This window comes from Thermochaetoides thermophila, assembly GCF_000221225.1.
Source record: "Thermochaetoides thermophila DSM 1495 unplaced genomic scaffold scf7180000011806, whole genome shotgun sequence".
NCBI lineage: Eukaryota > Fungi > Ascomycota > Sordariomycetes > Sordariales > Chaetomiaceae > Thermochaetoides > Thermochaetoides thermophila.
The window spans coordinates 1,043,762-1,059,858 of NW_006383023.1; the positions used below are offsets into that span (position 1 = coordinate 1,043,762).

Sequence of the window (16,097 nt, forward strand, 5' to 3'; positions counted from 1 at the left end):
CACCTTGAATATCTACAACTGAGCATGGTACTCAAAGACCTTTTTCCGCACTGAACACACTTGCGCTTTTGGCTATGAGTTGGTTACAGAATTGCAATGGCCTAAAAAAGGATGGGAAAGTTAAGGCTGACTTCTTCTGTCCTCCACAACAGCCAGCCTATGGCAGGGTCTGGCCTACAGCAAGCTTGGTGTCATTTCGCTAACTGAAAGTCTGTCTACCCTGTGGACAGTTCAACTTACACTCCACAGAAAGCTGTCGAAGAGAGAACAGCAACTCTCTCTTAGAAAAGAGCATTTCATGCTGATTCAGCTTTTCGCACCACTTCCCTAAGCCTATCCAAAATTCCTATCAACACACAAGACTTGCACAATCATCATCTATTCCTCTGGTAAACTGTTTAATTCCCAGTGTGTTCTACTCTGCTTTGCTCTGCTTTGTCTTGTATTCCATGTCCACTTCTCATGCACTCCTCCTAATCACTTTTTGTCTCGGCCCGTCTGTCTCAAGCTCATCAAACCATCACCCTATCTCCAGCAGCCAGGAGATATGGAAAGGATGACGAGAATTCAGGCAAGCGAGAAGATAAAGAGTGCAGTCTGCTCAATCAACTCGGTAACCCTCCAGAGCCCAATAATTTCCCAGTCCCAGACCAAAACCTAATTAACAATCCCATTCCCCATTCCCAGTGTTTCCGAGTGTAGAGCGCGTATTGTGCGTGAATCTCCGCATGCATGCATGAACCATGTATGTATCTCTTTCCGTATGTATAGCGTAACAAAAGATAAGAAAATTTGAAAAAAAAGAAAAAAAACAAACTGCACGTCATGCTGATAATAGAAGGAGGAAGGGAAACGAGAAAGGGAAAGAAGAGGAGACAAAGAACGACGAGTAAGAATGGGCTTGATGTAAAGAGGGTTTAAGCTCTGCTTGCTATGACTCTCTGCCTTTGCCCAGGCAAGCACTCGGAGATAACAACATCCGAGCGCTTTTGCTTTGCCCAGGCGTGCATACACCTGAAATATGTTTCGCATCATCACCCCATCCATGTAGGATGGTAGCATGACCTTTTGTGCATGCTCCTAAACTTCAGAGACTGTCAAGCGTCCCAAAGGCCTTCCAGTTCATGAGCAGGTCCCACCCGAGGCCATTGTAAACATGCTGTGCTGGAAATCAAATCCGCCAAATCCCATCGATGAAAATGGCTATCGTGTATCTTTGGACGTGATCCAGGTCACCCAACTTTCAGCTAGCGAGAGTGAAAGTTGAACATCATAAAAGTCTCAAACCAAACTCGAATTCTTCGTAAAGTTGATTCCCTTGGCCACGCCATATGACGAATCAAGTTAGCAGGACCATGACAGGCAGGGCCAAATCACTGAACGGTGTTGGTCCGTTAGTGATTCCTGGCGCCCATCGCAGCCGCACTCTCTTGAGACTCCCAGCTGTCTACCTCCATCTCATCTGTTGAGGATGAAGCCGACGATCCATCACGGCGTCCACCAGCAACATTTCTATCGGGACCGCTAGTTACTCCGGTAGGGATCGTAGAAGGGTGAGGCTGAGTAATCGGCGGCATTGAGGGAGTTCCATTCCACGCGACAAAAGAATTCGGGTTAAGTGGTGGCATATAGGAAGGTCCATGAGTATAAGGGGGATCGCGGAGAGCTGACCAGTGGATGTCTTGTTGGTACTCGTAGCTCATGGCAGCAACTGGTCTCGTGGGGCTGTTAATAGTCGCAGGTGTGGGGGCTGCGCCGTTACCAGACGTAGTCGGAGACATCAAATTTGTGGCCAAAGTAGTCGACGGGGGCTGAGGGCGCAGCTGTTGATAAGGGCCAAGCGAGTACTGCTGGTTATAGTAATTGAGCAGTATACTTGTGGGCTGCAATGCCACTCCGGTTAGCGTCTCGAGGCAAAGTGCTCCATGCTGCCAGACACTCAAACTTACACGTTCGCGAGGCGGGCTGTTCTGGGAGCCTGGGGTGCCCGTGGTGGCCGGGGGACGCGGAGTTCCGGTAGATGAAGCGGTAAGGGAAGAACGGTGAGTATGACGAGCACGAGTCCTCCTTCGGGATTCTGGTCCTTCGCTGGGATGAAGACGCCTCTCGCCTGTTTGAGAGGATCTGGGAGCAGCGTTGTCCTGTTGTCCCGAGCGCTGCTGCCCAGTGCTGTGCTCCTGAGAGTCTGCAGCATGGAGTTGGCTTGTCTCGGAACTGCTGGGTCTGGCATTAGTGCGGTCAGCTCTAAGACGAATGAAGCCAACAACAGACCTTGCATGGCGACGGCTCTCAGACTGTCGGGCCGTCTGCCGATGGCGTGAGATAGCACTCCGGAGGAGATCATGCACAGCCCGGTAGCTTTGTGGAATGGCAGGCTCCGAGGGCAACTTGTCACGGCAATACGGACAGCTGTCGGAATCCTCAAGCCACTTCTTGATGCAGTAGTCTCCAAAGATGTGCTTGCACTTGGGCAGGCGCAGCGGGGCCTCGATGTGGCCCTCGGGGGTCGGCTGCCCAAAATCATTGTAACAGATAACACAGGCTAATGTAGGAACCGAGGTTAGCCATCGAGTACGAAAGCAGATTGACTGAGGAAGACAAAAAGAAACGCTGACTCACTTCTCTCGCTCTCGGGCAGCGTCTCAAGAGGGACACTCTCTAGCATGGCCAAAGCTTTCCGGGATGCGACTCGCTTGTTAGACATTTGGCCACGGAGAATCTGAACGGTTCGCAGCTGGTCTTCTGGAAGACCGCGCCAATTGGGGAAGAGGGCATTTGGACCGCCGGCAATGTAGCGTAAGACAGCTTCATCCTCATCCATGAGCGAATCTCTCCCGTCATCATCGTCTTCTTCGTCATCGCTGTCGAAGTCGTCCCGTATGTGGGTTGGGGGGTGGGCAGCAAAGCGACGATTGCGATCAGAGACCGAAGAGGGGACTGGAATGGGAATGGGAGCAGAAGGCGCATTCTCCGAGCCGAATAGCGTGGGCATGGGACTCCGCGACGTGGCAAAAGTTCCTTCGGTTCGCTGAGAGCCCGAACTATTGTCTGGTTGCCGGTGGGGGGAGTCACGTCTGGGACTGGCCGGGCTCTCTAAAGTTTGGTACACAGAGGAGCGTCTTGGCCCTAGAGTATTGAGCGCTCGCGTGGTCTCCTCGACCGCAGAACGAATCATGTCTCGGAATGGAGGGGGCTGGCTCATATGTAGGCCATGATCCAGTCGGGAATGGCTTACTGTATGATATGGTTGGGCAGCTTGCGATGAGGTCGTAGCGGTATTATTGATGCTTGCAGCCCCAGCCGTATTGGAGTTGGGCGGATTCAAAGTCGAAATCGCTTCCAGGGAGGGCAGACTCAGGTCACGGGGAGGAGGAAGATGTCCTCCGCGCTGGAAGTTCATTGTTGTTTGCGTAGAGGGGGCCTGCTGGGCGGTCGGGGCAGTATTGCTAGGAGAAGGAGTGTCCGTCGGTCCTGACCGACCGATCCCCGGATGTGTCGATGGCGTTGGCAGAGGCTGGTTCGGCCGATGGTGCCAGGCGGTCTGCTGTTGCTGCTGCTGGCTTTGGTGTTGGTGGGGATGCGGGATTGATGGCGGCGGATTTGGAAATATGGCCGGCACAAGAGGCGGGAGTTGGCTGTGGTAACCTTGGTGGGAGTTGGGGACGTGGTTGGTGTTGCTGCTGTTGTTGTTATTGTTGTTATTGTTGTTGTTGGTGGTGGTGGTGGTGGTGGTGGTGGTGGTGGTGGTGGTGTGATGCGAGAATCCTGGGCTCTGGAGAGAAAAAGTCGGAGACCAGAACTCCTGGGCAGCAGGTGGGTTTAAAAGTGGTTGCACAGCAGCTGCGCCAGGGAGCGAAGGTCCGGCGCTGACGGCAGCAGTGCCCTCTTGGGATGAAGTACCACCTGTACTGACTGCCCCGCGCGAGTCCGAACCGAGTGTGCTTAAGGAACTACCCGCACGGTTCAAGCTACCCGCTTCGCCGTGGCTCACGCTGCTCCCAATTGTTGCTGCGGCTGCTGTTGACGTTATAGGTACACCTGGCGCAGTTGAGCCAGTTACTGGTGGCTGAGTCGAGAAGGTCGGGTCTGTTGCTGGGTCCGACACTGACACTGACGGTCTGTGATTCAGGCTCGGGGTCTGACCAGATCCAAATTGCCCTGGCTGTTGCGGGTACTGTGTGTACTGCGTGTACTGCGCTGGGAATTGCAAGCTCTGCAATCCCTGGGTTCCTTGGGGTCCCTGGGTGCTTTGCGTGCTTTGCGTGCTTTGTGTACCCGGCGTGCTCTGTGTGTGCTGTGCGTTGTGTTGATGCAGATGTGCATTCGCGGGCTCAGGCCACGGCGTTGCTGATCTCGCACCTGAGGTCCACGAGCTGATGCTGGCAAGGTGCACAGAATCGTATTGCGAAAGATGACCGGGCGGAGTGCTATTGTTTAATGGGTGAATAGGGCTGAATGGGCTAAACGAGGCCGAGGTATTACCGGTACTACCAGTGTTGAAGGAGAGAGATTGGGAGTGGTGATGGTAATGGTGTGCCTGGGAATGGAAGTGGGGGTGTGGGAGCGTGGGTGGTGTTGGCTGCGGGAGGGGAAGCAACTGCTGTGACTGTTGAAAGAAGCTCTGTGCCTGAGACTGCTGTTGTTGCTGGGGTTGGGGTTGGGGTTGGGGTTGCCCCTGAGAGCCTTGAGGTTGTTGCTGAAGTGGACGGTACGCCTGTTGCCGCTGTGGTTGATGTTGTTGATGTTGATGTTGTTGATGTTGATGTTGTTGTTGTTGTTGTTGCTGCTGCTGCTGCTGCTGTGGCGGCGGCGGCGGCGTGAAAAGACCCTGGCTGCTGTTTGCCGTGCTGGAACTCGACGCAGCCAGCGGCTGTGTTGTCGTCTGTATGGGATGACGTTGAGGTCCTGGTGACGAAAAGGGCGCGGGATGCGGTAACAGCTGTGGTAGCTGGTGCGAACTTGGGCGAAACGGCGAGAACGGACCTGGAGCTGATATTGGAGGAAGGCTCAAGTGCTGTTGTTGCTGATTTTGTGGCCCTAGGTGCCCCGGGTGCTGCTGTCCTCCTCGGAAGAAGGGGCAACCAGGCCCTGATGCAGAGCCAGGGGCAGGCTGCTGATGAAGCGGGGGAAATGCCAATGGCGCTGGGTTGTGATCGGGCTCGCGCAGCGAGTAGGGTTCTAGCGACTCGATTGCCGCCATGTTGGACAGTTTGATGCCGGAGATTCCTCGGTCTGATCTGTTGATCGCTTGTTAACCCTTGAAACTCGAAACTGAGCGTCTTGGTCTTCTTCAACGGCCAAAAGAGCCCAGGCTCTGGAACTCCTCAATATGCCAGTTCCTGTCACTTGGTCTTTCGTTATGTGCTCCTTGTTCTTCTCATTCAGAAGCGCACAGCAACAGATCGATAGTCTGTAAGCAGATGCAAACTTCGGCTGCTGCTAAGTTTCCTGCTCTCCTCCGATCACAGTCAAGACCTGGAATACTAAGGTAAACAATTAAGTCGGTCCCTGGCCTGATCGTTCAGGTTAAGAAATGCCAGAAAAACTGGCAAAGCAAAAATAGTGTGTGTGACTGATGAATGAGCTGGCAAGCAAGCGAGAGAGGGGCCAGCTAAAGAACTAAGAGATTTCGTCCCTTTGCTCCCTGCTCTGCTGCACCTGCTGGCCACTCTTGCTTCGCTCACACTCACATCCAACTTCAACAACTTCTTGTCGCTTCTACCCCCCTAGGCAATAACAAGACCTTGAACACAGGCCAGGCAGGTCGACCTGCACGTTGCTGCTGTCGGCTGCCGAGGAATTGCAAACCGCTTCGATCTGGAGCTCGAGACAATTTCGGTCGCAAGGTACTTCGATCCGAGGAGAAAAAAATGGCGAGAATAACAGCTTCGAGTGCCTCACCAGTAAACAGACCCCAGACAGTGATGGTACTTGTAACCTGGTCGAACACCCAAAATCAATGACCAGCCAGCAAATTCCACGATGAACTTAAAATCTTCAGCGCGGCCCGGTGACTAGAAACAGCAGGGAGTACCGGGGGTCGGGCAAGCCTGAAAGCTAATCTTGTCAGGCAGAATCCAAAGTTGCAGTGGAAAGAAACCGTGCGTGACCCTCCAGCCCAATGCTGAGCCTTTAAACGCCTGCCTGTCCTCCCTGCACTTATTGCCAACCTGCTCTGCCACCTGGCAACCAGTAAAGCAGCCAACCAATACCCGATAATATATCCAGAGAAACAGTTCCCTGAGCACAAATGTACAAAATTCCGACGCAAACCGCTGGCATCTGACTGTAAGAAACTTGGCCCTCGTACGATCGGTCGCCTTTTGTGCCCCTGTGCTGGCTTCAACCACCTGCTCCCACGTCTCTCGATTCGGCTGTTGCTGGTGGGGGAACGGCTTCGCGATAATGGCCGATAAGCTTGGGGCAGGCTATTGCTGTGTGTCGTGCTGTCGTGACGGTGGGGGAGGCCTGAGCTCGAGAGGGCGATTCGCCAAGGTATTTTAATGATGAGGAACAGTGATAGTGGTGATGAGGTGTCTGGGGTTGGGAAGCCGCACAAGCAGGCAACAGAAGGAAGACAAAGTGGGAGGAAAAGGACAAGCGGGCATAGCTTTTCGGAGCACGGGATGGCGTCGGTTTTGTATCATCACGGCTGAGCAAAGACGGGGACTGACTGGGACAGGGAACTGGAACCTGGGCCGGTCGGAGGACATGGGAAGAGGGGGGTAAGGACTGGGGTTACTTGGAGCGGAGTAGAAGCAGCAGCAAGGCGTGTCGCTCGTTCAAGTCAGGCACAGCGCCTCTCAAACCCACACCATGCCTGGGTCAGGTCACCGAGTCACAAAATGGAAACCCAAGGTCACCAACTTGCCCCCCTTGCCAATTCGTTTCCAATCGCAGCAAACGCGGCGCTATTACGCTTAAGTTACAGCTCCAAACCGACACTACGTATGGTGTACGGTAAGGTAGTATGCGGGTTGTAAAAAGTGAAAGCGGAAGGGGAACCTGGGGCTTTGAATGAGGGGCATGATTATGGACTGTAATCCTCAGAGCGGCGCTCGCATTCATGGCACAGACGGGGGGGTTGGTAGTTGCCCGCTGCACCTGCCAGCGTTACATATCAATCATATTGGCCAAGCTATGTTGATTTGCATGGCTTGAACAGACAGGTAGTTTTTGTGGAGACGGAAACGAAGAAACAACGAGAGAAACAAACGAGTGCGGTTTAACCTGTACCGTACCTGTCTTACTGTATAAGCGAAGCTCAGTAATCATATCCACAAGGGAGACGCCAATGTCCGTGCCATACCATGTGTGAATGGATGGGCTGCTACAGCGGCAAGGAAGAAAGGAAGAGTGTGTGCAAGTGTGTCAGTGTAAAAGACACATCTTGAGTAGCGTAGTGTCATGTGCAGTGGCCCGCTTAACTATGGACACTCCCCCTTGTGCGTTCGCTGCTGCACGGTGGTGCCGCGCAACAAGACACCATGTGCTCAAACATGAAAATTTTAGCAGCAAAGGGAGGGAAATGGCAAAAAGACTCCGTTGGCTCTGTGCATGTGGAAAGTATTGAAACGCCTGTCCTTCAGATTGTGTGGGTTTATTTAAACTGTCTGAAACCCAAGTAAGAGTTTAACCAGCATGTCTCTATCTGCTCAGCTTGGACATCTGGAACACTGACCTGGGAACATCTGCTATCGAAAAGTTTATCTCATTTTATTTGAGTAAATATCTGCATTTTCTTCTTGGTGGACACAGTCCTCTATGGCCACCTGAGCGGCCTGTCGCCTGGGTGGGGGAAGCTTTGCCTTCCGTATCAAAAATGGACAAAGCACTGGCAGGCTGGGGCCAAGATGCCTTTAGTCGACAGGCACCTCTGCCCAACAATCGTGGGGCATTTTTTCTGCGCCATCAGTTGGCCTCTGATGCCAACGCACCCGTGAGGCTTGCTCAATCCGGAGTGGCACATTTCTTTTCCATGGCTGGAGCGACTTACGGGCGGCGAATACCACTTCAAACTTGTGATAGTGAACCCTGTCTGTCTGACGGTCTGAAGTGACTTTTTAAATGAGCTGTGCAATCATTAAAAATTGCATTGCAACTCGGATAGGATCCAGTTGTAATCTTGTTGGCCTGATGCGAAAATGAAGGGCGACAGGCCAGTGCGGATTGCGATCCAAGCAAGTGGACAACTTCAAACTTTGCCATGAGTGTGGCCTCTTTACCTCGTCCTTTACCTCTACGGACTACTTGGCTGGAAGTCAACGGTGAAATGATGCGAGCAGCGGAGCCTTGATTTTCCGGTTAGACAGAGCTGCAGGGACAATGCTCACACAGATGTGCACATACTACAGTTCCATGCTTGCTACTGTCTAATTCAACCAAGCGCCGTATATAGGCAAGGAATGGAAGCCACAAGAGGACCGATGCATCCGAGGCTTCTGAACTGCCTGCATACAGCTTCTGGTTTCAAACATAGGCAACAGTTCTACCACGACCACATTTGTTAGTTGACTGGGCTGTTTTCGTACCAGATGCCCAGAGCGGCCAGTTTTGCAGTAGTCAGACCAAGCGATCTCATGGTACGTTCGAAACAAGACAGCAACCATGCATAGGGCGAAGCTACCGCGGTAACGAGAGAGCAAAATGGATGACGGGATCTCCGACCGGGTTCAGAAAGGCTACCTCTAAAGCTGCGCGGCCGGAGGGACCTACAGAAAGAAGGGGGATTGCATGCTACTTAAAGGTGGCACTAGCCACCTGAAGGTTCAGATATTACCTATCTTGACAGGTTACTCCCTGTCACAGTTGGTCAGCCGTCTGAGCGGATACTCTCTTGCACTGTCTATCTGTCAGTTGGATGTGCCGTCGCCGAGGGACTTTCGGAACCACCTGTGATTTAGATGCAAAGGTTGAATCCAATCAGTGAATGGTACAGAATTCTGGCACGATCTCAAAAATATTTGACCTTCCTTCAAAAAGTTGTGGTGAAGTTACAGCGAGCAGTATTTACAGGCACTTTACCACCACTTACTTACACGTTTGTTACACATCACCCCGTTGAGAATGGCCGTTAAAATACAGGTAGCCTGGCACAGGGCAGTGGGCGAAGACTGCTGCAGCTGCTTGCTGGACCCGCAAACATCAACAGGAACACTCCATTCCTTTTGGACTTGCCAAAAGTATTGTATGCCTCTCTGGCACAACCTTAACCCGACGACTTTCAGCACAGCAGGTTACCTAACATGCTTTGCTTTTAGAAAAGCCTGATCATGGATCATAAACTAGAGAAGCCCTGTCATGAAAAAGGCGACCTGCCTGCCCAGGCTAGGTCACTCTGTCGTCTCACGAACCATTCGGGCAAGTCAGCAGATGTGTAGTGGCCTCGCCAACTCTTGGCCACCAAATCGCTGCCAATGGATAGGTACCGGTGCCGAAAAGCCCACTGGTCTGATTAATCTGAACAGCAGGGACTGTTTTCACTTGTTATCGACCCGAGCCCAACCCGCTTTTGCCATTCCGACCTTTCCGTGCCATGAGTCTAGGCGGGCCAAAATTGAAGATCACCTACGAGGAGTTGCCACGACGATCAGTTCTCGCTTAGTTTGTTCGGGCAAACAAGAGAGGTTGGTCGCACTGGGTGCTGCTGGCTGTCAAATGAGGTCTGTGAGCACCGGGCCAACGCTGCAAGATCTTTGAGCTTTTGCTCTGTTGCTCGAAGACTCCGCCTCTTCGGTACCCGATTTTATATCTGGCTGCGGCCAGGTCCTTCAGTATAGTTCGGATCGCGACTGGGAGTTCTGAAACCATAACTGCAGGGACGGGTAGAGGGTGCTCATCCGCTTTCCTGCGCCAGGCTTTTATGCCGCATCAGAGGATCCAGATAAAAGCGTGATGTGAAAGAGCAGCTTGGGGAATATTATCAATGGATCACAGATAAATCCATGACAATCCGTATCTGGCTGCCACAACCAGCATTTCGTTTGCGACCATCTACACTACACTGTTATTGCCGGGCAGCGGCTTTCGTGTCTACAGCAGTTACGTGGATATGGGCGGTCCCAATTTCAACACTCGTACGGCGGACCGTTTTACTCAGTCAAAAAAAAACAAAAAAACACAAAGGCGCAAACGACCCTAAACCCCTCACGATACAAAGATACTTCTAAGTTAACTTGCTCGAGCAAGGCTGCTCGTCTTCCCCAGTGGGCCCTTGGTCTTGGTCCATCGCTCATTTGGGCAGCTCTCCGGCCCAATGATTCGCTGGGAATGCTCAAGATCCCGGCAGTTGATCACCCATCCCTGCCAGTTGTGGTCGCCCAGCTGACAGTAACAGCAATGACACTCCAGTACCTGCTTATCGAACCAGTTGTGAACGGAATAGCCTGCCCGGCGACGACAGAGACCTGGTTCCGCCGAGATCCGACATCAACCAAAGTTTAGAATAAGTGAGCAACGGGACATCATGCGGTCCTGTCCTATCACATCAAGCCAGCCTTGAGCGACGCAAAAAAAGCATCGGCCTGTGGTTGTCTTCTCCTGCAGTGTGTCGATTTGATTGAGGCTCACGTTACGCTATACCTAGCTACCCCTCTTCTCATACTTGAGCCCCTCACTTGAGCCCTTTCAGCGTGGTTGGCCGGCTTGAAAACTTGGGAGCATCAGTAGGCAGGCCTGGAACGGGCACTCAGCACTTATCCTGCAAGCCGAGCCTGGTTCAGGATCAGGACCGGACTGATCGCGAAGCACTCATGATGTTACCATTGGCGAGCCGAGAGGGAGCTGCAGACGGCCAGACACACAAAAGGCTCCGGATACCGCATTCCCGGCCTTCGACTTGCGCCAGCTCAAGACCACAGGGAAACTGCGTGGGTGCCAGGTAGCCAACCGAACCCGGGGCGGCCTTTAATCCTATACAGTGAAGAGTATCGAAAAGCAACCAGGTGAGTTTCTACCACCCCCCTCCCCCGCTTCTCTTCCAGCCACATCACCGACCCTGGCTGAGCCCAGGCTGAACACTCAAACCACAATTGTGCACTTGACCCCATGCTCTTCCAGAAATGTGGTGGCTCTGGCTCGGATGGAAATTGAGCCTGGTGCAGCAGGGTTTTCAGTCCGGTTCGGCCCTAGCAAGCGGCTAATGACGTCGCACTGTTGTCTGTTACCCACAGCAAAAAGTGTGCTCTTGTGGGCGAAAAAAGATCTCAAACGAAGGCGAACAGAAAGTTTGGCATACATATATCTGATATCATTGCACCACAAAAGGCAGCCGTGTCCAGTCTTCTCCATTGACTTGCGTTGACCTGGCGTTTTGCAACCCGAACCGGATTGGCCTTGATGGAGCCTTTGCCACTTAACCAGTCACCGCCCACCGACCACCGCAGCACCGTTCCGTAGTCACCGCATCCCTGCAGCAAATGGCGCAGTGTGGCCCAACGAACATCGGTCAGTTTCCTCGTTTTGTGCATGCGTGAAGAGCTTTTGCCATTTCGACTTGCTGGTCAAAGAATCGAAATGTGGGAGTGGACCGTTATCCTGCCTGTTGGCTTCCGTTAGTTTGATGTGTCTGTTTGCCGCATATGGCTACTCGTCACCCCCGGATCCATCGATCCATCGTCGTTCGCTTCGGACACATAATGCAACGAACCCTCTTACAGAAACCCTGCTGCGCTAATTCCTCACCCACACGGAAGAACATGGGATGTCACGTCCTTTGCTTTGTTGAAAAGAAGGAGATCTTCGCACCAGATGTTCTGGGATGATCACAATTATGGCATACGAAGCCTCGCAAATCGAGGAAGGCTTGCGCACCCTTTATTGGCTCTCCGGATCACTTCCACAACTTCTCCCGACCCCGACCGGGCCCCGCTCTAGCTCGGCATCGGATGGAGCTCACACATGATCGGTACCCGACCGGTCTTGGCATTCGGGGCCGAAGCGTTACCCACCTTCCCATCCTTCGGTATATGGGCAAGCCGGTGGCGAGCATGTCACACTATTATGAAGGTGGCCGGCCCGTCTACCTATGTTTGTATTACGCAACATTTTTATGCCGATTTACAAAGCTACAAGTCGCCTTTTCGTCTGATATCCGCAGATACGCGGTGCAATGACACAGCAAAACATAGGTAAGGGGTTAGATGAGATGAAAGCGTCACGATTTCGGATGGAAATCAGCTAGGGGCCTGTGAAAATGACGTCAGAGAGCGGACGGAGGCTTCAACAGGCTCGTCCATCTATTGGCGAGTAAGTTGATCTCCTCACCTAGGGGTTGAGACTTTCCACTACCGCGATGAGGATTACTCGGTGAAGTTAAGAACGTGTCTTGGCCAGATCCCAAGTTAAGCAGACTTGTGAGCGCCATATTATTGTGAAAACCACTTCGGTTTCCCTGGTGTCCAGTGGGGCGGTAGAGGTCGATTAAATATCGGCAAGCAGACGGGGAGTTTTGAACGTGAAAAGGTAGCAAACCCAATAGACTTAAAAGGGCACTTGTGGCTCGGAATGCCATTACGCCCAGTAGTTCATTCGGAAGTAAATCCCTAGAACTGAAATGCCTTGCCTTAGTCTATGCTGTTTGTTCCTCTCACTCCGATCTTGATTCCCTCTTCCCCAAATCCATCGATCGAATCTCGATCCATGCGAGCGCCTAGGATCAAAGCTCACTTTTTAACAAGTCGGTACTTCCCACCAACTATCTCCAACAACCCCTCGCTAACCTTCTCCGACAAGAAATCTCCCAGCTCCTCGTTGCTCCACGGAAACCCATCAGCTATCAGCATCCTTAGCATCATAGCAATCTGCGCCAGAGGCATGGTCGCGCTGGCATTCGTAAGCATGCCCTGCACGTAGCGCCAGTACATCTCGCGGCGCTCACGTTCCTTGGCCGAGAGCCCTGCTCCCACTCCCACAGCAGGTTGTCCCTGAGCAGCTTCTGCCGCCGCCGGCTCCTCTCCTCCTACAGGAGCAGTTTCCGGCTCAGGCTCCGCTTCTTGCAGGGTCTCAACCACGACATACTGGTTGCCACTTGTGCGACGGAGCACGCCCTGCGAGACCCAAAACTGCAGCGCGGCTGTAATGAGGTCCTCATCCATTTGGAGCCGTTCGTAGAGCTCATCGACAGTCTTGCGGACAGGTACCTGGCTGTCGGAACCCTCTCCTTGATCTTCTTGCTGGAACGCGTAGATGACAGTCGCCTCAAGAGTACTGCAGTCCACAGTCACAGTTCTGTCGCGCAGTTCGAGCTCGACACAAGCCTGGCCTAGCTGATTCAGCCAGGTCAGCTTGCGTCCACTCTTCAGACTCTCGTAGCCCTGTTCGTAATGCTTCTGCTGTTCAATAACGGGTTGTGGCAGCAGGAAGTGCTCGCGGTCAAGATTTGGCCAGAATAAACGTGAGAGAATGCGTGCGTGGTATTCCATTTCTCCTTCGTCTTGCGCATCACGCTTCCCAGATCCCCTGGCAGGCGTCACCAAGACTTGTCGCCGATGAACCCGTGCGCGGTTGATAGTAGCATCCAGACGGCGTGAGTCCTGGATATCGCGTATCATGACATCGCAATTTTGCAGCGCTGCTTCGCCGAAACGGCGCTTGAGCAAATCGAGCACACGCAACTCCTGGTCGAACCGCGTTGGTTCGCCCAGCAGACGTTCGGCAACAATGGTTGAGAATTCCTTGATGAAAACGTCCTGACTGCCGAGCGCCGAGATAAGGGTACCGATTACGTCTTCGCTCTTGGGTCGTTTGTAGTTGGCACCAGCGTCAACAGGATCGGGCACCCAGTTCATATCATTCCAGTCAAGGTCATCGTCGGCATCAGGAGCGACACGGCGAGTCTGTGTCGGATCGTTCAAAAGCAGAGCAAGCTCAACAAGCTTCGCTGGTTTCGAATTCTGCTCCTGCTTCACACTATCCGTGGCGTCAATGACCTCTGGAGTGCTCTCGCGTCGTCGCTTGTCCCCTCCGGGAGTCCTCTGGGATGGCAGGGGCATGGTGGGAGTAACAAACGGCCCATGGTCCGCCCTTCGTCTCCCAGTCTTCCCTTCACCTGTCCTTGGTATCTTTTCCTTCTCTTTTCCCGTTCCACTTTTAGCCTTCCGCGCGGCTCGCATTTCTTCAGGGCTGGCAAGAAGACCAGACACAACAACCCGGATTGCATCCTCCCGCTGACACAGATACAACTGTAAACCCGGTTCAACGTGACTCAGAAGCACTTTGCTGGGATCGAGGGCGTGCAAGGTACGAATGATCGAGATGTAGGTGCGCAAGATATCGAGAGTGCTGCAGCCTGGGTGCAACAACCGCGTTTGCAAAGCATGAGAGAAACTGTCTGTCAGCTGTTTACGCCGAGCAGGTGTCGTAATGGTAGCACGCAAGTCATCCAGTGCACCACGGGAAGCAGGCCACGCTAGGACGATATCAAAGAGTTCTTGTATGCGCAGAGCAGCTAGTCTACCGAGGGCGAGAGACTGGTATGTTTGGAGAGTGGCTTTCGACGCCGCCGAGGTATTCAATGACTTGGGTGAAATACACGACAGGACTTCCGTACTCAGTCGTGCAAAGCAGTTTTCAACCCAGTCGTTGAGAGAAGAGATACAGCGTGAAGCTGAAGCAGATAGTGATGCAGATCGTGAAATGGCATCCATGCTGGCCGAGAGTGGGCGCGAGTCTACACCTCCCCAAACACCAGCATAGGCCCCTGTCACGAAAGAGGACATCATAGCATCCATTACCTCGGCGAACAGAACATGGAAGCGTTCGCCAGCCAGACCTACGCTATGAAGCTGCTTGACAAGCTCGAGGAGACGTTCCCTAGCTGCTGTAACCTTCGGGTCAGCAGGATCAGGGGGTGCTGGCCGGGAGTCCTGAAGTGTTCCGACCTCATCCGGGCATGGAACCCCAAGGATCACACCGACAAGATGAAACAAGACAACTTTAACCGATCTCATCAGCCCCTCCGAGGCAGAGTTGCTGACAAGAGCGTAAATATCGCGACGGAAGCGGGCGTTTAACAATTCCCCACCATCGTTGACTACACCCACGTTGTCTTCAGCCAGACGTCGAAAGCCCGATATGATCTGGTTCATCCCTTGAAAATACAGGCGCAAAGCGGCTTCAAGGGTGCGGATACAGGTCCTCACAATGACAAGATGCTTATCATAACGGCTTCCCTTTTTTGCTGGTTTCCTCCGGCGAGTAACTCGCTTGCCATCAATGTCATGTTCCAAACTACCTGCTGCTTCCTCCTCATCACCATCATCTGGATCAATTGTGCAACCAGACAATAGCGGAATCACGTGCTGGGCAAAGTGAGCCCTGACTTGGTTGACATGCCATGCCACAATGTCGGCGGTGCGTGTGGCACCAGGGAGAAGGATGCTGGCATTAACGACAAGAGCGAAGGCATCAAAGAACTCGGGATTGACATCTTCTCGTGGGCAGGATTGCTGTAGTGACTCGGCAGTCAGAGGCTCAAGCGAGCCTTGAGCAATGGCAGACGACGGTAGGGAGATGCTGGCAGTTACAATACTCCAGGCACGATCATACGTAGCCTGGTCGTCTGCTGTTCCAGATCCCAGTAAGCCTGAATGCAGTTGCGGCTGTTTTTGCGCTTGGAATGACGGGCCTGGAGCGGCTCTTCGTGAGGAGACAGAGGCGGGGCGTCTTCCTTCGGGCTGCTCTTCCTTGGGAGCAAGGGAGAGGTGTCCATAATGGAGATGGTGGCGATGATGATGCTGCTGTTGTTGCTGGTGCCCGCCAAACGGTTGCTTAAAGCCCAGAAAGGAAGTGTTGCTTGCCAAATCGGCGCTTGGCTGGTGGAAGTCAGTCTGAAAGACGGAGTGAAACACACGCCGACGTCGGTCTTTCCATTGAGATGCAACAGCAGCAGGCATTTTGGGTGGTTATGCCTTTCTCGCTCGTTCTGCTGGTACACGCCTATCTCTCGGGCCCTTGAGATGCAAATCTCTCGCATGACAATGCGAAGGCGTACCAGATCCTGGTGATAGCTCCCCAACTCGGAGCCAAACAAACCAATCAGTGGCAATGATGTCCGAGACAAGTCAGCTCGCCTTATGGGGTGCGTGGTAAGCGAACAA

The 16,097-nt window shown here is 53.0% G+C and overlaps 2 protein-coding genes across 2 annotated transcripts; both read right to left on the reverse strand.

The window, feature by feature from the left end:
• Positions 1–1,394: 1,394 nt before the first annotated feature.
• On the reverse strand, positions 1,395–5,200 carry CTHT_0003280 (uncharacterized protein; the record flags this gene model as incomplete). Its single annotated transcript, XM_006690812.1, has 4 exons — positions 1,395–1,883; positions 1,950–2,214; positions 2,272–2,542; positions 2,620–5,200. The coding sequence occupies 4 exons, from the start codon at positions 5,198–5,200 to the stop codon at positions 1,395–1,397; spliced, it is 3,606 nt and encodes a 1,201-aa protein (XP_006690875.1).
• Positions 5,201–12,662: 7,462 nt separating this feature from the next.
• Positions 12,663–15,893, reverse strand: CTHT_0003290 (anaphase-promoting complex subunit-like protein; the record flags this gene model as incomplete). Its single annotated transcript, XM_006690813.1, has 1 exon — positions 12,663–15,893. The coding sequence occupies one exon, from the start codon at positions 15,891–15,893 to the stop codon at positions 12,663–12,665; it is 3,231 nt and encodes a 1,076-aa protein (XP_006690876.1).
• Positions 15,894–16,097: the final 204 nt, after the last annotated feature.